The sequence below is a fragment of the Symphodus melops genome (assembly GCF_947650265.1).
Source record: "Symphodus melops genome assembly, chromosome: 22".
NCBI lineage: Eukaryota > Metazoa > Chordata > Actinopteri > Labriformes > Labridae > Symphodus > Symphodus melops.
Window position 1 is genome coordinate 17,658,419 of NC_136712.1, and position 26,556 is coordinate 17,684,974.

Here is a 26,556-nt window from a genome sequence, read left to right on the forward strand (position 1 = left end):
TCCACAGAATGGGGAGATCCAGTGGTGTTATTATTATTAGAGCAGGATTTATAGACCAGCGACAGAGGCAGTGTTACACAGGAAAGCATCATCATCATCATTGTGCAGGTTGGGAGTCCGTGCATCAGAGGACAGACAAAATGAGAAACACTCATGAAGTGAGGATGAGTCATTGTTTCTCCAACAGGACTGTCTGGGAGAGCTTATGGCTAAACAGAACCATGACAGCTGTCCCAAGGCTACAAAACGTCCAGCGCCAAGGTCCAGTGACAACAGTGTGATTTGAATCATCTGACAGGGCGTTCGTAATAATGATCCAGGACAACATGAACCACAGAAAAAACAAAAACAAAGGCAGCAGTAGATGAAGGGCTGACAGGTCGAGAGGATTTGTGCGTCTCTTATTTGCCTGTTAATTCGAGACGCTGACCCAATCTGTGACCTTCCCGTCATGACATCATCGCTCATAAAATTCAGTTTTATCGGCACAACTGCAGCAAAGACTGATGAACGTTAAAAGGCTTTTTATACTTAGCTTCTTTCCCCAGAGCCTCACGATGGAGAGGTCAGAGGGGTTACCAGAAAACGTAGAGAGAGAGAGAGGTTAATTAAAATCTGATCACCTGATACCTGCTCGTTTATGTTCCCAGGCAAATCTGTCACGTTACAAATGTGCACATGAGACAGAAGGGATGAATGGACTTCTCCAGTCTCCTCAAAGCACTTTGACACCGCAGGTCACACCACATTCACACACTGACGGCAGAGGCTGCTGTGTAAAGTGTCCGTCAGCATTAGCTAATCCACTCATACACATTCACACGCCGCTGAAGCAGCTTGGGTTTGAGACCGAAACCCCGACCTTGTGTTTAGAAGTCGACGTAACTGATATGTTTTGGAAAACTATCTGACTCTGCTACGTCAGTGAGCAGGCTAACATTAGCCTCCAGAAGCTACCAGTCATACCTAAAGAAGTAAGACAAAGTGCAGCATTCGTGGAAAGGTTTCGAGTCTCTTGCACTTCTTGTTTGGGTGTTACTTATGAAGAGGACATGTCCTGTACATTGTGCTGAAGTAACGATGACAACAGGAAATGACCACAGCATTCAGAAGCTGATGAGACACGCTGCCAATTTAAACGGTGAACAATGTACATAAATAGAAACACAGGTCTGTCTGTGAATGAATGTGTGATTGTTTATAAAAAGGACATCTGTTTTCCTGCCATGGTGTTGCTTTAGAGTCAGATATTCTTCAAGCTTGTACGAGCACAGCAGCACTGGTGCAGTGTGGGTGGATGGAGGAGCGTGCATCTTACCGTGGCTGTAGCTGACCCCGGGGCTCAGGCTGGAGGGGGAGGCGACATGTTCCCTGCTGGGTGTCTGGAGGCCCGCCTCCTTCTCCTTGTCCTTGTCCCTCTCCTTGTCCCGCTCCTTCACCTGGCGCTGACTCATCCTGCCTGGGGTCAGAAGGAGGGTGTCATCCCCGCTCACTACAGCAGCTACAAACAGAGAAGATGAGAAGAGAGATCAGACATGTTTCCATCTTACTTCAGAGCAAAAAAAACAACAACAAACAGCGATCTGTGTCCAAACACACGCTAACTACTCGTCCAACAAATATTAGTGCACCACTTACGAATGGAAAAAGAGCTTTTAATGAGGGTCCCTTATCACTGCACCTTGTTTATCCAGCTCTAATAAAGAGGGCAGGCAGGTTCTTCCTCAGCTTGTTTTTTTTAGTTGACAAAGCTCCAAAATAAACCTGAAATTAAAACAGGATTTGTAGCTTTTTTCTCCCAGAAACTCGGGGATTATGTGATCGTGCGTCTCCAAATAGGACTCCACATGAAACTCCAAACAGCTCATATTTGACTGAATGTTCTTTGGACTTTACAGGTTTATCAGAGATGTTTTTCTCTTTCCCAAGGAAAGAGAGATTAGATGTTTGAGGCTACGACAGTGACTTCTCCATCAAAAAGAAGTCACCTTCGTTCCTGCAGAATCTATTGATCTCGTTCTCGTTGTTCAGACCTTTTCATGTGGGGGTGCAGTGAGTGAGGGAGCCTGAGGCTGAGTTTGAACATTTTTAAGAGTTGACTGTTTTCATTCCACATTTCGAAGGTTATTCTGTTCTTCTACACCTCGTTCACTGCCTCCTCCTGAAACCTTGCAAAAAAGAACGAGTGAAATAAATAAATCCATCTCTTGAGATGAGACTTAAATGTGAACAAAACCCGTCAAGGACTCCACGGCTCGATGAACTCGACGATCTCTTCATCTACGCAACACGTCAATGGTTCACTTTTTTTTTTTAAACTCAAAGTAACACAGAAAAAAAAAAGAGACGATCCAAATTCTGTTTTGTAACAAACGCCAATTTCAGGTTTTTATTTATTCAGGGTTGGACCTTTGCTGAATAAAAGCCTGCGCTGTCAGATCAGTTCGTTTAACTCAGTTTCAAGTTTACAACGCATGAAATGAATCCAATAATTATTGTCAGGAATCTCCTGAAATCTGTTTGAACTGAACAACATTTCTGTGCGGTTTGGACGATGTGAGGGAGTGTGCCGACAGTTTTTCATCACTGAAAACAAGAAATGAGTCGAATATTGGGTGTGAGTCTTGGACTTGTATTTGTGTTGCTTTGGTAGCTAAACAGATTAATTAATATCAGTATCAGATGAACAAACACCTCCCACATTCTTCCCCCTGACTGTGTGAACTGCCTTTAGTCCTAACTCTGAAAAGTCACTGGCTTACCGGAGGTGGCATGGTGCTCTTTCAACTCTGCATGAGGCTATCAGGGGAAAAGAGAGGCGGAGACAGAAAAAGTGCAAAGAGGGAGGGGGGGAAGAAAAGTGGAAGTAACGGAGAGAGCAGAGAGTGTGTGTCAGAGAGGGAGGAGCACGGTGCGTCCACCACGTGGTGAGGACCAGATGTCGGCAGTGGTGGGTTGTGCGTGACAGCAGGATGGGCGATAGTGGTGCAGCAGCAGCAGCAGCATCATCATCAACATCATCATCATCATCATCAGCACCAGCAGCAGCATCAGCAGCAGCAGCCAAACAGGACGACAACAAACAAACAAACAAAAAGAGGAGACAAGAGACAGAAAAAAAAACAGAAAACAGACATTAGTTTAACCAAAATGTTAACAGAAGACAAAACTTGACACAAAACTGGCAACAGATGGAAGCAATGGGAATGATGAAAGAAAAAGATTGTGCACTGAAAAAAGGACTTAATGAACTTTTAATGACAGAGAGACATGCACACAGGTCTGATTAACACGAGTACATGATCACTGATGTTCCAGCTGCAGCCGATCGTAAAAACACAGATTTATTTCGACTCCGTTTCCGTCGCCTCTCATGAAGAAGAACTCCAGAGTAGAAAATAAAACACGGCCCATTTGAGCGTTTCACTTTCTACTTTTTCTGCTTCCTCTTTTTGAAAGTGACTATTTATTCTCTGAATGTATGAAAAAGAAGAGAAAAGACAAAGAGCCAACAGACGCATACGCTCCTCTGTGTGTCGTTAAAACATCCTCAAGATGAGCAGTTAGGGATCTCAGAACTATCAACACATCATCAGGGTCGGCTCATCATCGAGTTAAACACATGCACGTGTATTTACTGTAAGAAGAATGAATATCATGCTGATCTGATGAGCATTTAGAAGATTAAAGTAAAGACATGTTCTGCACACAGGGGGGTCGACGGTGATGCAGTGCCCCGACATTAAGAAGGTTGCTGGTTCAGATCTGAGACGACGCTCGTTAGCGTTATCCTGCTGGTGTGAATGTGAGTGTGATTGGTTGGTTTTAGCACGGGTACAATCACTTCTATCTGAAGCAGTTCCACTGCCCGCTTCCATCGCTGCAACACCTGTTGACCTGATAACTGCTCTCATATCTGGCAAACCCAGGGGCGTCCAAAACGGCCTTCAAAGCCCCGCCTACCTTCTCTGGTCCAATCAAATCCAGAGCATTCAGGAGCAGAATCTAAAGTTAGAAGGAGGACATACTGGCTGCTGCTTTGTTGTCAGAGAAGCTTCAACACAGCACGTTTCCTTCATGTCTGATTATATAAAGAATTTAAAGAGGCCACCTAAAATGTGTGTGCAAGTCCGACTCACAGAGTAGCTACAGTCCTGAAGCTGCTCGAGGCCAGATGTTGAGCTCCGGCTCCACACAAGATTCCCTCATCCACCTGCTCCTGAGCACCGCAGCTAACAGAGCCACTTAACAGCAGGCGAAAAATAAACCCAGATCTAATCACATCTCCTCACTCTCCTCCGTCCTCCTGCAGCATTTCAGAAGCGATCACACTGATGCGGTTTAGTCACACACAATTATATGTTAGGAACACACATCATGTCACCACTCCGGTCTCCAGGAGGACTTTTGGCCCTGCAAGAGATTTTCGTGGAACTGGTCGTTTACTCGCATGTGAGGCCTTCCGTACGGCCGCGTCGCAGAGCACGCTAAACTGACTGCCACCCATACCGGGCACGAGGCCTGATTGTCTCTAATCTCCTGTCAGACGACACAAAACCCAGAGGCAGCTCAGTAACGAGAAGAACACAGAAAACAATGCCACTGATTGGATATTGCTCCGTTAATCAGGAAGTAGGAATCAAAATCGCTCAGTTCTGATTGGTTCGAAACCTTAGAGCCACGGTCTGAGAGGATAGACGTTGCTAATAGCTGCTTACAATAATAGGGCAAACGGATTAGGAGACTGTCACTGAACGTCAGAGGTCGATTAACAAGGCTTTATGGCGAAGCATCAACACAGAGGTTTTCTAATTTAATCTTGGCTCAGCTTGTTCTCTCGCCATGGGGAAACACAGAGACACTCAAGCCACGCCCTCTTGGTTGCGAAACCTGTGGAGGGAGACACGGAGGTCAGAGGAGTGTGTGTCGGGAAACCTCGGAGGATTCCTGGAGAGTAAAACCTTAAAATAATCCACGGAGTCCAATCTTCGATCTCCTGCTTTTTAAAAGCCTGAAACGTCTCGTCTCCTTCGCTCAGACAATCACAGGCTAGCTGATGTGCCACTGTAAACCCTCTCCATAAAAGCCTCACCTGATGATTAAAGCTGATTAATTATGCAGACGAGTGAGTGGGAGAGGAGAGAGACAATACAAAGAGCTGTGAATTATCTCAAAGTGTCACCGGCACAGAATACAAACTGTGACATGCTGTCGGATACAAGTTCGATCAGTGCGCTGAAATGGAAGAGAGGCACAGCTGGATCACAACATGTGGCGGGCATGGATTAGCATTTCAAAAGCTTCCTCAACTATAAACTGACGATCAAGCTCCATGACTTGGCTGAAGGGAGGATGTTCTTCTCACCACAGGAGAGAGAAACTGGCTCAAAGTTGACTCGTTCAACACCTGAAAGAAAGAAGTCGACTTTGCACGACGGAAATGTTTTTACACGGTGTGACTGGTCACTTTTAACGAACTGAACAAACCACAGAAAACATTTATTTATGCAGCAGGATGAAGGCGACCCGTCTCTGAGTTCTTCTCCTGAGGGCACAAGCACGTTGTGTTTGATTCAAAGAGAGAATAACTAACTACGCTTCAGGAGCGACTGCATCCAAATGGATCAGTCAACTTTTCTTTGGCCAGTTAAAGGGATACTTCACCCATTTACATGAAGCTGTGTATCATTAGAAACATGGTAGTAGTGTTGAATGGTCGTGAATCCAGCCCTCATTTTGCCCTGAGACGAGAAAAATATGTTTTTCTTTGCTTGAAAGTTTTCTTCTTGTGATGCAAAAAGCGTCATATTGCATCACATGAAGAAAACTTCCAGGCAAAGAAAAACATATTTTTCTCGTCTCAGGGCAAAATGAGGGCTGGATTCACGACCATTCAACACTACTACCATGTTTCTAATGATACACAGCTTCATGTAAATGGGTGAAGTATTCCTTTAACTTGTGTTCATGTGACTCTCATTCATTCGAGTCACCACGAGGAGTCATGAGGTCGGGATGCGGTGAGTGTTTCAAGTTAAAAAAAGGGTTCAAATATTCCTATTTGGCATCAGTGATTATGTCACACAAGTCAGGAGGACAGTGTATTGCTGTATTGATATTTTCTCCCACCACTCGCCCAACTATTTATAACACAGAAAACTGAAGACAATGTGAGCCTTATTTTCATGTGTACATGTTTTTATTTAGAAGAGGATCACGTGTTTGGGATGGGACCCGCAGTACGGAGGCTGTGGTCCTCCAGGCGGGCGCACGTTCTCCTTTCCCGCCTGTCACTCCCTCACTGTCTCTCTCTTCCTGATTCCTGAGCTGATCCACCAAAATAAAGGCAGGAAAAGCTTCAAAGTTTGATCTTAAAAGGCTCGTTCACGTCTCTGCTGAGCCGCTGTGATGTTTAAACACAGAGCAGCTGTGATGACAGACAGCTGACTGTCATGCTTTACACAGCAGCAGCAGCTGGACCTTCCACAGGTCCGGTCAGTCTGAGAGCAGATTTCCATGTGAGTGTAGAAAAACCAGAGGAGTACACCGAGGTGTACGTGATCCCAGTCAGCCGGAAAAAAGTGACGTCAGCCAGAGAAAACACTGAATAAACAGCCGACTTGCTGCAACACAGGATATTGAGCAACCTTCTGCCTGCTGTGTTTTATTAGAGCCGAGTCAGATGATAGGAATCAAAGCAAACAGACTCAGAAGGACGGCTCGCACCTCGACATCGCGAGGTGTTCCGTCCATGACGAACACAGCGTGATAGATTTGTCATTCGACGCCCACGTTTTGACCTTGGCTGCAGATGTGTTCACATGTATCACTGCACCTCAGAACAGGTGCTGCGTGTTCACTTTTGTTGAATTCTTAAGAGTCCGTTGTTGCTCAAAGGAATCAGAAACGAAAACAAAAACAGAGCACTCTCATCCTTCTCTGAAGGAGGAGTATGGATCGCTCATTTCACCTTCAGTTTGGAAACTGCTCTTTATGAAGACAAGGTGACATTTTGCTGTCTGGGTTTGGCGGTCTGCCTTTTCATCCAGCTCTCAGACCAAAGCCAGCAGCCTGCTGCGTGGAGGAGATGACAAACAAGGGCAGAGGAGGAGATGCTCTGAACTCAAAGTGAAATATTTCTGTTTGAAGCACTGACATGATGCAGAAAAAAAGCAGGGAAAGGAGAGAAATCAAACTTCTGTTTTTATTGCACTCAGCTTCAGGTCTTTAGGGAGGCACATTGTCCAATCTTATTCCAATAAACACAAGTCGTGCCTCTATTATTTGGGCTGTGATTTTAGAGCATTCCTTGATAAAATCAGGATGTCTGACAGGGAAACAATCTCAGCTGAAAAGCTAAAGACAACTATTCCCTTTACTATCTAAAAACATTTATTCTGAATGTGGAGCACGCTGAGGGAGAAGGAAGGCACCTGGCATGTCAGCAGAGTTATTCTCCTCCATGCCAGACGGCCTGCTGTGTCTCGATGAGCTCGTACTCCTGTGACTTCCTTTGAAAGTCAACAAGTCAAACGCAGGACAAACGATCACAGAACCGAACGACAGTACATCTTTCCAATCATAATTCAGTATTTACCCAGCGCCCGCTTGAAAAGGATCCAATCCCAAACTAAAATACTGTAATAGAAATAAAATACCCGAGATAATCGAGCGCGTCACTCAGTCTGCTTCGAACACAGCGCGTCCCCTCTGCCCCTGAAAAGATGAAGAGTGCTTACGCGGGATAAAATGCCGTGACATATTACATAATGTTGAAACATTACTCGCAGCACATTTCTGACCCAGTTTCTATTTAGTAGCTGGGAAAGAGGCGATAGCAACAGCGGCTTTGTTCCCTCCCATTTCCCATATCTGAAAGGCTTTTTGGCCATTTGTTCAGCTTACAATTAAAACGCATATAAAAGGACAAATCTCAAGACGCTGGTCTGACACTGAATCAGCTGTAGCTTCTTAAAAACTCTCCAGCCAAGTGTGTGCACGAGCTCAGTGATGCATAGTGAGGAGGTGAAACAAAGACCAGGGTTGATGCTGTTCTAGTTTATTAGGAGCTGCTGACCAGCTGAGTCATCACTGCTCGTCCTATTGTTGAATCAACTCCTGGAGATCTCAAGATGATAGATACAAACACGAGCAGGGCGTCACTTTGGTTAGCTTTGTACCTGCAGGAGAGAGTTTGTGTGAAATCTTCCCGCAGTCAGAACACTGCTTTTCAAACACAGATATCACTTTGTTTGTTGTTTTAAATCTTGTTTGCAGGAGGGAAGCTGTCGATCAAGACACTCCAAAATAAATCCCTCTTGGAGAAAGAGCCCAATTAGTTCACGCCCGCCTGCACAGAGGAGGGAAACAATGCACCGCTGCAGCGTCTTTGTTCAAGGAAAAAGCCTTAAAGCTGATTCACAACTATCCGTATAAAAGCAGAAAAAAAAAACCCTCCTTTGAGAGGAAACATGTGGAAACGAGCTCTAAGAATGTGAAGCTGTAGGATCATGACGAGGGAAGGGGGGTCCGTTAACTTTTTATGATCTGATTCAGAACAGTCGCACTAAATCGATGAAGAGACGGAGGCATCCATTAGACCGGTCTTCTGGAAGAGAGGAGCGAGTGTGCGTCAGTTCGAGTTGTTGGATGAAACGTTTTATTGGAAGGTGGGGACGTTATTGGAGGTTGTGTCCGCAGACTAAATGGACCACCATTAAGGTTAATAGGAAAGCCTCCCCGCCTACCACACGCTCTAAAGACGTTTAACACAACAGCTTTTGAGACACCGGATCAATCAGCTTTTGTTTACAGAGTGAAGCTAATAGCTTTGTTATATCTGGAGTCAATTACTGTACAGCAAGTTATCTGATGTGATATGTGGGAAGAAGCCACATTTAAAACATGTAGGATCATTTTTGGACCAAACATTTCTGGAAACTTTTTTTTTTTTTAAATGGACTTGAGCACTTTTCTAGTCTCCTGACTACTCAGTGGAACAACTTGGTGTTAAGCGTCTTGCCCAAGGACACTGGACATGTGACTGCTGAGGGTCAACCGACTATCAGCCGAGCCAGCTGCCCTGACACTCGGCGGTTCCCTGAGAACGACTCACCATGGGAACTTTTTGTCCGCCTGCGTTCGCTCCGCCGTGTCTCTGGGAAAGTCCCTGACTCTGCAGCAGGAGCTAAAAAGGTTCCTGTGAACGGGGTTCTATGAACTAAAGCGGGTTAAAAAAAAGGGGGAGGGTACCAACTGGTCCTGGAACTATGAAAAGGTTCCTGTGGTCCAAACACAACACCTGTTAGCAGCAGTGACTAAGAAAAAAAAAAACACCTGTCTGAAATATTTCAAAGTGTGTGAACATCCTGAGCAGAGTCTCATATCTGCAATAAATAATCCCTGGAAGTCCTATTAAGTCAAATTAAAATCTGGAAATGTTTTCACCAAACCTGCTGCAAATAAAGTTCATCCTTTTCACTCTCTCTCTGGCTTCATGAAACGTCCTGATACCAGCTGTCCTTGAGGGGAATTTCCCTTCTTGATGCTGATTGTACTCGGCAATCAGCTTCATAGAAAAGACCTGGAAGACGAGTCACGACACAGTAAAGATCCCGTTCAGCTGTGTGAACCTCCTGACGTTTAAAGGTGGCAGATTGAAGCTGCAGCTGCTTTTTAAAAGACCTAAAAGAGCAATACAATAAATGCACGAGAATAAAACGTGTTCGGGGTACAAGCTGAACCCGTGTACTGAAAACTCACGTCATGTTTCCAATTTGTGAGCTCTCGCCTCAGCTCCTCCAGCCCCTCTGAATAAAACATGATTGTTCCAACAACTGACATCAAATAAATTGGTGACTGCTCCACATAAAACTGACTGAGAGAATTTCGAAAAAAAGAAACAGAATTTTGTGTACAACATTCAAATTCTCGACATTTTTCTAACTCTTCTTCAACTCTCTGTTCTCCATCAAAGCCAACATAACGCTGTCGGATTGATGAACTATTTCTGATCTTTGCAATACCACGCCTCCATCTCTCATCCACCTCTGCACGACTTACAGAGTGTGAAAAGACTTCATCAAAGCCAGCATGTGGTGGTGTCACAGGGACTTCATCCATCAAGGCTCTGACTCATCCGTCAGTGCAGGGAGGGTCTGTATGGCCAGGGCTGGAGTCAAGGCAGGCGGGGGGGTTCGCTAACAGGTGCTCGACTTGGGAGCCGCCCACGTGGTGGCTGATTTATAGCTGGAGTGGAACTGCAACGCACACCATAAATAAAATGTTTAATCATTTCAGCCTAAAGAGCCGAGGGTCCAAAGTGAGAACTGAGCCAAGGAAGTAAACACTGAGAGATCGGCTCATCTGAAGAGTAGCTACAAAAGGTAGGAGTTACAATCCTGCAATCTATCAAACAGGCAGCCAATAAAATCCACAGTGCTGTCAGCATCTCAAACAGTTTCCACACATGCACTATGGAACCTGACAGGGGGGGGGCAGACGACATCGTGCAGAAGTTGAAGTATGTTCACAGAGAGCCTAATGGTCACGGTGCACTCAGTGTATTAGTGCACGGTGGGAGAAGTGTGAACAAGGCTATAGTGTCTCTGTTACCTTCTTAGAAACACAAACAGGCCGGCTGAGAGTTCACGTTTCCTTTTGTGGTTGAAACCAAAGTGACACTGAGCCGACCTGCCTTGACAGAATCCCCTCCGCTCTTCAACATGCCCAGATAAACAAGAACACACAAACGAACAACTGTCTCTCCACTACCATCCAGATACGGGTGATGGGATCAGGTGTGTCCACTGAGCTGCGTCTTCAGGCTGCTGCATCGCATGTGTTAAACCTCGCAGGAAATCATACTTGGAACAAGTGATGCATGGACTGAAGTGATCGAAGCCTTGCACGCTCAGACCCCGTTAGGGGGACTGGATTTAAAACAAGACACGTCACACACATGTTCAGAGGAGCTCTCAGACTTATGTGCTGCAGAGGAGGAGGAGGCGGGACCTTTAATGACAACAGGTTACAGCAACTTCTCCACACTACTTTGGAGTTTTACAGCCACTGAAACAGAGAGTTCTGGAAACGCTGCTGACCCTGTTTGAGTCGGGAAACTTCTGCGTTTGGTTTGTGTGACAGTGGAAACAGACTTTTTTTTAATGACACGTTTTCTTACTGATTTGATTATTAGTCATTCTGTCCAATGCAGGAGATATGAGCCTGTCAATACAACAGGACCAAATAGAAAACAGATAAACACTTCCAATCAACACATCTGAACATGAAAAGATGTTCAAAGAATATTCTGGAACATGCTCAAAGAATCCACCACAGCAGGATTATGATAATAATGATCACACGTCGTTTATTTTCAATGATTAAAAAAGTGTTAAAACAATTAGAAAAGAATACAGGAGGTCTGATGTTAGTTGGTTTAACTCTCTTTTGTTTTAATAGTCACAAAATGACAAACGGGGCCACGAGCAGTTTGTTGAATTAGCTTCAAGGAGTTCTTGTCTACAGTTTACTGACTGACTTTGATCCCGAAGGAGGAGTTTATTTTTTATTTTTTTATTTTGGCTGTTTCCATGTCCAAGCAGAGTCACACACTTGATTACTGATGGGTTTTTTTGGATGGACAGGTCGGCGATAACGATACCCTGGGGAAGTGTAGATCTTAACGAAGGTCACACATCGAGCCGACGAGTTCGGACGTGACCGAGTTATTTTTGGTCCCAAATTTTGCACAATCATCTGACAAGGACGCTGCAGCTCCTGATGTTCGTTTGATATGTGACAGAACTGTCCTGGAGGATCTGTATTCTTCCTCACAGGCTAACGGATGTTTCCACAGTGTTCTTTTATAGTCAGGCTCTTACAGTGTTTGGTTGTATAAAATGACTCAGCAGGTTCTGAACTATGATGACATTAAGAGTGTTTAACCTCTGCTCCACATGAGGGAGGAAGATGGCAGAGAGGAAGTGGATGTCCTTGTACAGTCTGACAGGAAATCCATAAAGAGATCATTCTCAGAAACGGGCCACAATGCAAACATAGACTCGAATGATGTCACCTGACAGCTCAGACATATAAAAATAAAAGGGACGCCTGTTGTTCTGACTCTACAGGCGTTTGTACAGTCGTGTATTGTCTTGGTTTTTTTCTCTTTAACGAGGAAGGAAAGAGAAGGGTCTTGTTATACTCAACACTCGACCTCACACAAGCTGCATTTCATCAGAGCGCTCCACTTCAGCGTGTCAGCCTCCAAAACAGTGAAGGTGGGGGGGTTTCTGAGTGAGTCTCAGTTTCATTAGGCTGGGGGGCCTTCAGGGGCCGGGGACGTTGTTGTTGTTGTACAGAATAGGAATTCTTCGTAAACAAACAAATTAAGGTGATTTAAAGCTTCCGACTGACACGGACGATGAGTCATCATGACGGCTTTATAGATAGCCATGTAAAATCACACCGATGTCGAAAAACAAATAAACCCTTTTTCGTGTTGTGGGAAGATGTGTCGAGTTAACTCCAGCAGCTGTTCAGAGTGAATGAACGCACGAGTACGATCAATGTGAGCACACCCAGTCAGGCCCAGCTGCCTTCTGACCCGCTGTGCTGCAGCCAACAATCCTTCGTCCCGCTGTGAGGACCAACCAAAACACAAAAACACCAAGCAGCCCTGTGAGAGTGTCGTTACATAACTGCACCCCAGCCACAGATCACTGCTTTACTTCCCCTCATTCAGAGAGCCACGCACATTATCACACATGTAGGTCACCCTTTACTGCTAACACAGTGTCGCTTTAAAAAACATTCAGGAGGTCTTGAACAGGACCTTAGCGATGCATAAGGAGCTATCATGTGTCTATAAGGTAGGTGATGTTGAAAGCAACCAGACACTGATCAGTTACATGCATGTTTGGGCTGGAAGCATGCAGAAGTCTGCCCGCTTGACCATACAGTACATGCAAGAATGTCTCTCCTGAGACGGACGCCTGTGACATGAAAACCTCGCCAATATGGAACCGTTCAAGTTTCATTGATTACAAATGGAGGCATACACAGGAACACTTTGAGCCAGTACAGTCAACGTTTATTAATTTAGCACATGTGCAACAACCTCAGCTAACCAAAGTGCTGTACAGATTACTTCGTTAAAAACAGGATACAATGTGATAGGAAGAATGGAAATGGTTCTTTTCTAAATGCATCACTGTGGCAGACGGCTGCTTTCTTCAGCGAATGACTTCAATGAATTTCCCTCGGGATCAATAAAGTATCTATCTATCTATCTATCTCTCTATCTCTCTATCTCTCTATCTATCTATCTATCTATCTATCTATCTATCTATCTATCTATCTATCTATTCAAGATAAAGACCAATCATAATACAGTCAACAAATCCTCCCACAGAAGAAATGTCTGCTAAAACGTGCTGCAGACGGTGCTGAGAGAGTTACTAACACGGTGCATAAAAAACACTTTAAAAACCTTTTTCTTTATCTAAACAGCTGGCTGCATCGATGTACCGCTGCCACCAATTAACCAGGATAAAATGCCAAGACACGCACGGTGACGGCTGCCACCATCACCCAGTGCACACAATCTAAAGCGCCCATTCACTGTGCATCACAAGCGTCCGCTCCACTGCACAAAGTGTGCCAGGATACACGCGGGCGGTTTTATCCGTCGTTTGGTCACAATCATGTCACGGCGCGTCGCGATTGCACGAGTGCAAAGGCTCGAGACGAAGTGGATGCAGGTCCATCCTTCAAATCTCCCATCATGCTTCAGGCTGAGAGATCAGCCGTCGTACTTTCCACATCTGGAGATACGAGATGGTTCTAGTAAGAGCTACACAAACGCAAAGAAACTGCACTTTATGGATTTAAACGGGAAGACAGTTCAAAGCTTTCATTTCCTCTAATAGACCCCCCCCCCCCCCCCCCAAACCAGAGTGTGTCACCCAGACGGCTTATACTGTGGAGGTTACTGTCTTGAGTCTGTGTGACACACAATTTCACAACAGACAGAAAGACATTTTGTTTTCTGGATTCAAAGTTTAGCTGAACAAAGTTTAAACTCAACAGAAGGTTAAAAATAAAAACGTGGACAGCAGCATCTGTTCGGTCCATATCAGTCTACCAATGTATACAGGTAGGGCCGTCTCCAGCATGCAAATAGACACAGTTAGCTGTACGTGCAGCCCTTGAGCAAAGCGTGGCAGTGAGTGAGTGTTGGCTCTCGCTCGGTGACGACATGCTGAGTAAACAACGAGCAGGAGTGGAAACAGCACAGCAGACTCCGAGTCCAAACCTGCATCACGAACAAGTCCACAGCACAACAACCCTATTTTTAACATCTCTACATTTGACTGCAGCACAAAATCCTTCAGAAGTGACGGCACATGTCGTGATTGACTCGGCCTGACGTGCAGACTAATCCGCCTACTCCTGCTTCCCGTTTTCACACTTGACAGAGTAAAGGTTGAGTGAAAGAAGGAGAGGAAATGCGTACCCTGTGCCTGTCAGCTGAGGGAGGCGAGCGCGTCGCTGCTGCTGCTGCTGCTGCTGCTGCTGCTGCTGCTTGGTCAGAATAAAACCTCGTATGACCAGCCACTAAGCTCAGCCCCTGTCTCCCACACACACACACACACACACACACACTAAACACTGAAGGGAGGAGACAAGGCGAGGGAGAACAAGCATGCAAGAGAACGTCAGCCTCCCTTTCTCTCTCCCTGATGAATGAATACTCTTTCCTGCTCTTCTTGCAGCTCCAGTTATTTCCTTGTTGTTGTTCTCTTTGAATTTGTTACATCCCTGCCGTGCCGTTTGTTTACCCTTCCTCAGCAATTATCCGCCTTCAAAGCACTCACGATTTCCCCCCTCTATCTCCTCATCTCCTTTTCTCTCCAGTTCTTTTATTTTTTTAAGCTCCATGTCAGGCTTTTTGTTCTTGTTGGTTTTTTTCTTTTAAAGGATGTTTTTTTTTTCTTCAGAAAAACACCACGTGCAACACAAACAACAGCAACACACCCACTGATAAAAAAGGAAGTGGGCTGACTCTTCATAAAGAGCCTCATCTAGTGCAGAGCAGCGGTTAGCAGTGCACGCCCTCGAGCGCAGCTACTGTAAGCACACTGCTCTTACTCATGCTCCTGTTGACTGAGGCCTCTGTGCACCAACGAACCGAGGAGCCAAACTCCCCAGCCGTCGTGGAAAATCACCCCACCGGACGACACACGCATGACGCAGCCACTCTGAAGCCTCATAAGAATAGTGCTGCGGTGTCCATTAACCTGCTCACGGTCAGCCGTCTAAAAGAATCCACCGCGTGGTTAATGCAGTGTGTAACATAAGAGCATGCACACATGATGACCCTTTTAAACTCCAGATTAGAAATGATACAGCAGGGACTACAGCTGCGTGTTTGGCTCATTGGGAACTTGTTTCTTCAGGAAAGGTCAAATGCATCATGTCCCCACGATCAATACGAGTTCAGTTTAAAGTGTGTACAAGGATGATAAACCATCATCGCCTTCATCGTCAGAGTTTTTAGAGTCCTGGAGTCATTCTGTCTCACAGTAAGGAGGCCACCTATCAGCAGTCTTTAAACTGCGTCTATCTTGAATTTGTTCAAGATATTTTAAATGCAGAAACCTGTGGATAGATTAAAAAAAAAAGTACAGAAACTTGACTCATTTACTATTTTCCTTATCTTAAGGCTGTAAATTATGCAAATGTGTTTTTCATTCGAAAACTATTTTATGCAAACATCTTCCTGCAGCAAGAAATCCAACAGAGAGAGAGAGAGAGAGAGAGAGAGAGAGAGAGAGAGAGAGAGAGAGAGAGAGACAGAGAGAGAGAGACAGAGAGAGAGACAGAGAGAGAGAGAGAGAAAGACAGAGACAGAGAGAGAGAAAGAGAGAGACAGAGAGAGAGACAGAGAGAGAGAGACAGAGAGAGAGAGACAGAGAGAGAGAGAGAGAGAGAGAGAGAGAGAGACAGAGACAGAGAGAGAGACAGAGAGAGAGAGAGAGACAATCCAATCCACTTTATTTGTATAGCACATTTAAACAACAAAAATGTCTCCAAAGTGCTGTACATATGACAATAAAAACAATTCAACAAAATTTCCATATAACAATAAGAAATAATCACAAAAGTGCATAAATCGAAGACGAGACTTAAAACACTCCACCAGACAGAGAGAGAGAGAGAGAGAGAGACATGCAGGAAAAGAGCCACAGCCGTACCTTCCACTTTACTTTAGTTTAGACTCACCACGAGTCACCACTGGTGGTCACCACTTTTGACCATTTATCACCACATGATGACATCGTCAAATTACATACAACCTGCTGGAACCCAGAGAGACTGCAGGTCATCTTTTCCTGTCATGGTGTTCCAAACAATGTCAACAGGACAAACGCTGCCACCTACTTTTTACTCTCACGTCTCTCCAAACGTACTGACGTCAGCAAGAAAAGGTCAAATGTGAAGCAAAGGAGGGAGGAGGGGTTTCATAGGGGTGGGGAACCAATGAAAACTAAAAGGTCGTCTGGTAGATATAGCAACACACTGGACTCAACAGATTGTCCTCAGGCGAGGTAAAGCCAAGGTCTGATGAGGGATGCTGAGCGTAGCAGTCAGAAGGAGCTCCTCAAAGAACTGGTTGACAGTAACATTGTTTATGACAGGACTGATGTGCTGATGGTGAAAACTTGACGAGTCACTGCTTTTGTTTTTTCCTTCTGGCAAGTCACTTTAAAGGCAGCATCTGCTCGGACACATTCCTTGTTGGTTAAAAGACGACGTCTGCTGCCAAGCTAACAGCTTCAGCGGTCATGTGCCAGATGGACTTTTTCCTGGTTCAAGTGAAACGTGTTGTTTCTTTAAAATCAGTCTAGACTCAAATAAAGGGAGTCAGCCCTGGCCAGGAAACGTTGACGCGCACACACACACACACACACACACACAGCGACCCACAAACACTTTGACTATGTAGAGCTTAAACACGCATCAATTAATGGAGCAACAAAGGATTTCATCGTCTCCTGTTGGAGCAACCTCAGCGATCTCTACCTTCCCTTTGAGCTCGCCAATATCACAACCAAGAACAATATAACGTTCCCTGGTGTTACTAACGTTGTCCATCTGCTGATTTTCAAGAGTGGATTGATCAGAACATTACAATGGAAACAGCTGCCTACATCGTCATTACAGTGGGTTTTTTCATATCTGGTGTTGAAAAGTACTGAATCATCAAACATGCTGATTACCCAAGTTTGGAATAAGCAGTGACTCTGAGGTTCAGAGCAAACACACCCGACAGCACTTTCACCAAAGGCAGAGCGACATCTGGAGCACACTGTGTTCCTTCTGTCAACACTGGAAGAAGATCTTATAAAAGCAAGGTGCTTTCAACTTCTTCTTTTTTTTTTTTTTTGTAAAAAGTGTTTTTCTCCCACCGTGAAGTGAAGTGATGAACTTGATAATAAATCATTTATAACTATATTAACATAACTATATTTTCTGTCCTGATTGGGTATTCTTCAACAATCGAGCCTCTGTCAGCAGTCTGCTGAGGGACATGATCCACATCACGGGGTTAGATTCAATTATTTGAATGCATCTTGGAGCTGTGGAGTGAAAGGAAGGAAAACAAGCCCAAACTCTCTAAAAAAAAAAAAACTAAAAAAAAAAGAGAGAAGAGTCAACCTAACAAAGAGCTCCTTAAACAGAAATGTGAAGCTCGTTTGCACAGGAACACCGAGGACCATTTTAATTAGACCACAGAGCTCAGCTGCCGGCCCTGAAACTCCTGCTGAGTGTGATTCAGTGTGACATTATTTGTTTTCTAAAAGAGGAAGGACTTACAGAGCGTCCATCTACACTGACAAAACAGTCATCCTGTTCATGTTACATAACTTCAACAACGCTTCCATTAAGTCACTTTAAATGAGGCAGATCCTCCTGAAAACTTTTACATGCTCACATCAGTAATACAGACAGAGCGTTGTTTTAATTATGCACATGTGGGGAAGCATTGCTAACAGAGGGTCGCGTGATGTCGGCCAGCAGTCAAACTGCATCTGTACTAAATGTACTCACAACCTCATGAAAACCCACAAGAACCTCCTTCTCCTCAGTTACACAGCAGGACGTTTAAAAACTCAGCAGGTACAGTCTGTCCCATTCAAATGTGCTGGATGCTTTCAGTCACACACTGGAGGGTTTCCATTGCGTCTGGCCTGCCTTTAAAGAATTTATTTTCTTCTGACATTTTTGGTGTTGATGAGAAACTTCATGCTCAGAGAACCAGGGTTATTAAAGTCACCTAAGTTCAAAATCTTTCTTTTTTTTCTGCACAAAGAGGAAAATGTCAGAAATGTGCACGAGTCAATAAGCTTCAGTATTTAGTATTTGTATTTCATCTTTTTTTATTAACCTTTTTTTTTTTTACCATTTAGATATCTTATTTAGTCAGTCTCTTTATTACTTGTTCGTATTTTTAGTTGAGTTTTACTTCATATTTAATTTCTACCAAAATTAAATGCCATGTGTGTGAAACCAATAAAGCTGATTCTGATTTTGATAACGGGTAAACATCACTTTTTCACATCTAAAAACTAAATTTCACATTTACAATAAAAGAAAGAAAACAGAATAAATCAAATCACAAAGCATCAATCAAGAGAGTCAGTTGTCATCAACCAGACGCGTACACACACTGTGCTCAAACAGTCCTTAATGCTGGCTTTGAAATCGATCATGGTGATTTGGGATTACAGTTATAAATATCAGGGAAATAAATGGATGCTGAAATGACTTCTACTGTATTAGGAACTGTATTTAGCACCGTTGGAAATAGCTTCGGAAAAAAGATGATTGGTGGGAAAAAGCTGGTGGAAAACATACATCAGCTGATGAGCTGACACATAATATATCAGCCCTCCTCGAGCAAAAGGAACTGGATCCTCCAAGAGGGATGCGTGTGTGCGCGTGTGTGTGTGCGTGTGTGTGTGTGTGTGTGTGGATCGATTCACTCAGGCAAAGAACAGAGAGCTTCATGTGTTTCCTATAAGGTCCTCTGGTTAGATTAATGCTGCATCTTTAAAGGGAAACACTGAAACAAAAAGCCAATCTATGGGACGTTAGCAGCTGCACCTGCTGTGTTCAGTCTGTGAGTTAATAAATCCATACTGTCTTGATTACAGCCCGCCCACCTCCTCACTCCGAGCACAACGACCAGATTCACTTTGTCAGGAAAAACCAACAACAAACCTCTTAATTCCACTCCACGTCCAGAAAATGTAAATCTGAAACCTCCCCCCCCCCCCCCATCACCAAAAGTTTGTTATATTTACAGACAGGTTTTTTTCTGCATCTAATTTCAGGCTTAAACTGTGAAGGATGAGCCTTCTTTTCCTGTTGACTTTAACGTTAACGGTGAGGCCGGGCTGTCAGCTCGGCTCTGAGTCCGAGCACTGACATAAGGAGGCTGATGCAGCTCCCTCTTCTCACTCCCAAAGAGCAGCCTGAAGCCAATTTTCACCTTCTTTGCAGCCTCCTGCAGCTTGCTCCTGTCACACCTATCAGACGCTTTCAGAGCCACGGAACGAGGTGCCTCACTCTGCCGTTCACAAATTATTTTCTACAACAGCAGAATCATTATATTATTAACACTGGTGCTAAAAGTTTCATGTGAATCACACTATTACTCTTGTGTTTTATTCTCCCTTTCCCCCCCTGAGATACTCCCTGTTTTATCACTTTCCTGCACCATTATCTTCATCTGACATCAAGTCGTGGCGTGGCAATAAAAAAACAAACAAACAAAGCACCGTTTTATCCACAGGGAAAAATCAATAATATTACAGAAACAGACAAGAGGCGTTATGTAAGGCACATGACATGCTGAATTTTAAGTAACGGGTGTGGTCACATCAAAGGCAGCCAGAAGCCACAGCTCAATGATCGGCCCGGGCGTTCAGCAGCAGCCCGTGGGAACTCTACTGATGCTGTAAAAAAACAAGACTCATTGGAGTAAATTAGACCCACACATCTATTTTTCACGAGGACTTCTTCTGTCTATCAGTGCAAAACGCCACTTTTCATTAATTGTGATTCTCTGACTGACGCTTGGAAAATAAAAAACCTTCTAAACTTTAAAGAGGGAAATGCTCTTATAGACACTGTGCATGGGGCAAGCTGAACAACTATGCAACTACTAAGTCATTTATAAGGGACCCCAAACTGCTTCATGATGTCACATGTACTCAGGCGAGGTATCGACGGTCTCGACGTAACGAGAGCTTGGTAAGGAAACTGGCTTGAATGTTAATTAGCAGTCCCAGGAACCAGGAAGTCCATTTGGCAGAGTGTAAAATCTGGTTTGAATGTAATTTATGGTCTGAAGAGTTGCTCGTCTTCTGCTGACGGTGAGTCGGCCGGGTCCGTATCCAGCTCAGATGTACTCTGGAAGGTACGCCGCTTTTTGCCACCTCCTATAACAGTTTGGACTTTTACTGATGATTCGCTGAGCAGGGGAAGTGGTGCCGACATGCATGAGTAGAGTCCATTAAGGAGTTACACCATTTGTCGATTTCAATTATGAAAGCAATCTCCTCACCTCCACATATCAATAAAAGATGATTTATTCGCAGTAAACACAGAAACGCTCACAGCTGCAGGATTCTTCTTTGAAAGACTTCTAAAACTGAGTGACGTGACTGAATGTGGATTTTATAGAACTATTAGTGTGAAAAACAAGTTGGAAGAAAAAGTGATGGGCTGCATGAGTCATAAACATTGTAGAGATGTTTTGAGCCTCATAATGTCGATGCAAACTGGTTAATGGCCTCAGAGGAGAGTGGAAGCTATCATGCCTGCAAAACTGCTGACATTACTTTCTCTCTTCCTGACGTGAAATAAAACGTTTATGATAAATAACAAAAAACAAGTAAGAGCAGACTGCCACCTTTGTGTACCTTCTGGGATCTGATTTGATGTCAAACAATCTCACAGGGAAGCAAATAAAAAACTAAATGGAGTTCGACTCCAACCCTCATAATTTACACTTTTGCAGCTAAAACTAAAAAAAAGTCTAGATTAGAAAAATGGCCTCTGCAATGTGTCGTCTATTCTTCAGTGAGACCTTGAGGGGAGATTTTTAAAGGTTAATTTTGTCAACAGGAGAATGCTAGTGTTAGCCAATCAGCTCCAGTGCTTGCCTTTGTATCACCAGCATCACTGTGTCTTTACAAACTACAAACATGTCTGCTGCAGAGAAAACAACAATTCAAGACATAATTGTGAATGTGATTAGATACATGAGGACCAATGATATACACTTTCAGATAGATCAATACATTTAATTAGCGGTTTTTAGAAATCTGATTTGAGGTGTGTTAAGAGCAAAAAAAAAAAAAAAAAAAAAAAAAGAAAGAAAAGAAACACTGGCCAGAATTCAGAGGAACAATATGTAAGATACTGTTTTTGTTCTCGTTCATAATGGCGGTCGATGTGCTTTTCACAGTCGTACATTCTGAACAGCAGGTCAGCAGCTCTTTTATTACAGTATGTACAATGCAAATGACAGCCAGGAGAATGGTGGTGGGTGGGGGGGCATGCTAAAGCATCTCCTCTCTGTGAGGATGTCGGTGCAAGGGGAGAAGAGGCAGACACCTGGCCGGCTTCCCGCAGCCTTTCATCTGGTGTCGGGAAGCCATCGTCCCTTTCAGCAAGCCGCAGGATGTGCCAGCAACACAACACGTCCTGCACGCCAGGTCTCCCAGGGTGCACTGGGGTCGCTCATAATGCATGATCAAAGCATACCATGCAGCAAGAAGTCTGAAAGCTTCATCCTCAACAGTTAGACTTTTGTCAAACTGAGCCGAACAGAAAGCTTTTTTAAAGAAACAGTAAATACACTAAACCAACCACATCCTGGGATTTAAATATTCAGCCTCTAAGACGGACTCAGGAGAGGAAAAGAAGCATGCACTACTATTACCAAGTTTCATCACAACTCACTCTCACTCTATGCACGACTCAAGGAAGTCACAAAGACTGGCATTTGTGGATCTCAGGTGGAGAGCAGAGAGCTTGGACTAAGATCTATGACCGCCTTACAAAACATTATCGAGCACGCAGGAGCAAAACTCAACTGTTGTGATTTTGTCCTGACGAAGTCAAACAACTGTCTGCAACCTGAGTTCCAGGACCACATCTGTAGTACCACACGGTTCTGGACTTGGCCCATTAAAAACTGACAATCAACATATTTGTATTGCGCGATACTCCCGACATAAATGTCCACAATTTGTTGTTGTTTACATGTAGGATAGGTCTCAATACGATAACTTGTGATTCTATAACAGGTCAGATATGGTGCTCTGTTCTCATTACGGACGTTACCAGCTGGCTAATCAATCAGTGTATATTCTGTCTAACCGTCTGAGCGAGAGAAATGAAAAGTCTCAAAACAAATTCAAAATCAAGCATAAATGATTCAAAATGATCTGCAGTTGAATGATGTCATTTTGTTTGCCACTTGTGGTTAACGATAGCAGCAACAGCACCGGCTACCTACAAATCCTCCCTGAAGCTGTGCGTACTCAGAGCTTCCACCGATATGACAGTTTAACCTGACACAGATACAAACAACTTTATCTCCATTTTCCAGATCAATATGAAGCGCCGCTCCTGTGAGATACTGTTTACATCTGTGTTGTAGAGCTGGGAAAAAAGGCCCATTACCCAGAGCTACAGTGACGGCTAGTGGTGGGAGGCTGCGTTGCGGTTTAAGCATTAATATAACAACACAAGCATTGAAGGTCAAAATATTCAGCAATCGTTAAGCGGATTATTAATTCCGCTGCAGATTAACAGGGTGATAAAAAGTCACCTTTTCAACTAACCAAACACATCCCTTTGTTTGTATGAGAACATCATTATTAAAATATTTACTCCATTTACGATGGAGAGGAAATGACTGCTAGGTGCAGCAGTGTTTTTAATAACAAAGCAGAACTTGACTCAATGAGGCGCTTTCAACGCTGAACAGGAAGAGCCGAGAACAAAAAACAAATACTGCGAAAGACTTTTTCCTTCCCATCTAAGTTTTTGGTTTTCTGGTGAAAAAGGATGTTGCACAAAAACACGACTCTGTGTGACCTTTAATCATCTGGAGCCGGGGTGACCTTAGCTGTCTTCTCTATCTCCTGACATTTCTCACACATGCACACGCACGCACTCTGACACAAGTGTAATTACAGGCAGCAAAGTGCGGCGTCTGCCACGGCCATCCTGACAGGCCTGCGTGAGGTTAGCAACATTAGCACCTTCAGCTAATCATTAGGGTTTGTCACCGATGGCAGCAGGAAACAGCAACAACCTTTCCAGCTTCAGACTATACATGGAGGCTGAGTGAAGAGCAGCAATTATTAGGGACTATTCTCAGTGTTAAAGAGGCAGGGTGGGTGGATCTGAGATCATGCTGGAGCTCTTCGCGGAGCTTAAAGAATAAAGTGTCTGTTCGAGGTTTCTTTCCAAAACAATTATAACGTCACGCTCGTTATTCTAAATCTTTAAAAGTAAAGCTGACACAAGGGTACAGGTTTCTTTTTAAAACTCCACTGAGTTCATTTGATGCATACCTAGATGTTATATTTTCTAAAAAGAGTCTTTAGTTCTGTAATGAAAACCTTCTTTATGTGGGACCACAGCACCACAGTCAAGCTCGTGTTCACTCACCAAAGTTTTCTCAGGCTCCTGCTGGGCCTCAGAGGACGACTCCATGGTCGTGTTCATCCAGAGTCAAGCCTACCAGTGGTGCTACGATGACGATGGCTGCATTTCTGTTGGGAGACAGAAGGAGGACAAAGTGTTACCACGACAGGATCGAGCTACGTCTGCAACCATGAGTACAACAACATGTGAAACAAATCGAACAAGGCAATGGAGGGAAACTTCTTGAACTATTCTGATAAATGGATTGTAACGTTTCAGGTGGTTCAGTGGACAGACGGGCTTCTCCATGTGGAGTTAACATGTTCTCCCCATGCATGGGTGGGCTCCCTCCAGGTCCTGTGGGCTTCCTACCACAGCCCAAAGACAGGCTTTGCAAGGTTAATTGATGACTCTGAATTTCCCCTGAGGTGTGAGTCAAGTGTGACTGGTTGTTTGGCTCTGTACGTCAGACCCCCAATGGGACAAGCTATATAGCAAAAGCAATATTAATCATAAAGCACACTGAGCACAATAAGCTTTGGAGCTGTTTTAAAGCATTTTTCTGTTGTTCTGAAATAGCACTGCATGATTTCAAAGTGCCTCTCGACCTCGTGTAGGACGACGAGCAAGACCGGATTTATTTGCAACATCATGCCTACTCATCTATCAGATTAGCATACAGAAGAACCAAGTAGGAGTTTCATTCCTCGCCTTGCATTCTAATGCAGCAAAGGAACCGCTCCCCACTGGTGCTGCAGCTCCAGGCCTTTAATAAACAGCCTGCATCTACTGCATGCTGTGGAGGCTGGAGGAGCAACCAGCCTGTCAGCTCCTTCCCCAGTGAGGCCTGAAAGACTCATTCCTCAAGCTCTCTATTTCTGTCGGCCCTTAAGCTTGTTTTCCCAAAAGAGGTAACCTTTATCTATCCAGGGAAACGTTCTGCCCGCTGCTTCGCTGACCAGCTGGGAACGTTCTCAGCAGTACAGCAGCGAGGGGACCTGTTGCTGGGTATTTTATGGAAGCAATGGGCTGGGATGTTACATGTAAGCTTCAGAAGAGATATGTCCTTGGCTGAGTTGTTAAAAGAGGTTTTTATCCTCTAACATGATTAATTTAACCAGCTCATGAGGTCGAGTGACAACGCTGCAGAGCAAAGATCTGTTTCTGACAAATCTGCACACATAATTAAAGCAACAGCGTGACATGGGCAATGACACACGTATGTAAAGATTCACACGGATACAGTAAATGTTAAGCTCACCTTTCACAGGAGTAATGGCTTTCATTCAACACTAAACTTTAAATCTCAATTCAGAGCCAAATTATAAACTTTAAATCCCATCATAATAAAGCCCGACCAATAACTCTGACCTCCATTTGATGGTGAAGAAGACAAGAACGAAAACTTTGTATTCTGCAAATAACTCCTGTGAATCAGGAGGTTAGACATGATGTAAAAAGGGAGACGTGGAAATGACAGACAAACAATTTCTTCACCATTTCCTGACAAAGTCACACAGTGCCTGACACGTGTGTTATTAGAGGAATATATTTCGTCTCACTCAGAATTCACACAGAAATGTTAAAAAGGGGGCCAGCTGAAAAAAAAGTCCCAAAAATAGACGTTCATTTAGTGGAGGAAACAAAAAGGCCCTTGGGTGAGCCATGTGATAGCAATCTCCATCCGTCCATTGGCACGCGCCAACCCAGCGCCATGTATCCCCGTCCTCGTCTGGTCAGACTCATTACCGGCTTCCCATGTGATTACTGTACTTGCACACAATTAAAATGCTGGCGTAACCCCACTGTTTGAAAGTGCAATACCACTGTCAGCTGAATCCTCGTCACGAGTTCACAAACAAGTGGGACCATCTGTTAATTACACTCCACGCCTCCAGGAGATTACAGTTGGGCGGAGACGCTGCCTGCCCACATGTGGTTGTCCCAAAAATGCTTTCAAGATGAAATGAGTGGCCACATGTGTAAATTGCTGTTTTGTGTTGATACATTACGAACCCTGTGACAAGATTACACCCACTCAGGCTGCGTAGCAACAAGAGCTCAGAAACATTGTGTGAGAACAGCAGTTAATAAATGTTGTGTCCAGAATATGTTTCCTAACGTAAAGCACTTGGCTCCACGCCGACCTGAGTCCTGGGTTCAAGGTTTTACTATCTTCATTTTTTCTTAGGTCACATCCCTGTTTATCCAGCACTGTATATCCTTTTAAGAAAGAGAAGAATCCAAGTGATTGGATGTCTGGATCTAAAGTGAACAGAGAAACAATCAGAGCTTACATTGTTGTTGGCCTGCAGCCTCCAATGAAGAGGCGCATGTCAGAGTCACAGATTTAACATGGAGCTCTTTAACGAGCACTTTTGACTGGTTCAAAATCACTGGATCTGTTTTAGAAAGGAGGAAAACTATTTTACTCACAGTAAAACACTGATCATTGCAAGCCTCAGGGGAGAAGGAGGTACTTCATTCGATTTTTTTTACTTTTTCATCAAAAGAGCTGCTTGTTTGGATCGGATGACGGCTGTTATTTTTGTCTTGTTAATAATTTAAGTAAGATAATTAACCTTAAAAGGATTATTTTGAGACGTCCGAACACTGTACACTGTCAGTTCATGGCGTGATATTTTTGTCCGAGACGCTCTGTCTGCAACGTCAAACGCCAGATTGGGGCGTGCCCAATTGATTGCAATCATCGACTTTTAGCGGCGCCGTCCTTTTCTGTTGTAATTGGCGCTGTCGAAACAGTGAAGACAAAAAGGAACAGCAGTGTAAAACATTGCTAATTTATTTGACAAT

At 44.1% G+C, this 26,556-nt stretch overlaps 1 protein-coding gene across 7 annotated transcripts in view; it reads right to left on the reverse strand.

The window, feature by feature from the left end:
• The window catches only part of osbpl8 (oxysterol binding protein-like 8), a 90,986-nt gene that overhangs the window by 41,388 nt on the left and 23,042 nt on the right, over nt 1–26,556 (reverse strand). For 3 of the 7 annotated variants that reach the window (XM_079334647.1, XM_079334648.1, XM_079334646.1), the window contains 3 exons: nt 23,767–23,870; nt 2,763–2,799; nt 1,319–1,501 (listed from right to left, as the gene is read on the reverse strand). In XM_079334647.1, the coding sequence (XP_079190773.1) occupies nt 1,319–1,501; nt 2,763–2,799; nt 23,767–23,823 (277 nt within the window). In that variant the 5' untranslated portion in view covers nt 23,824–23,870. Of the gene's footprint in view, nt 1–1,318; nt 1,502–1,681; nt 1,703–2,762; nt 2,800–4,139; nt 4,224–23,766; nt 23,871–26,556 lie in introns of those variants that run through there. The other 4 variants (XM_079334651.1, XM_079334649.1, XM_079334650.1 and 1 more) reach the window with 3 other exon arrangements.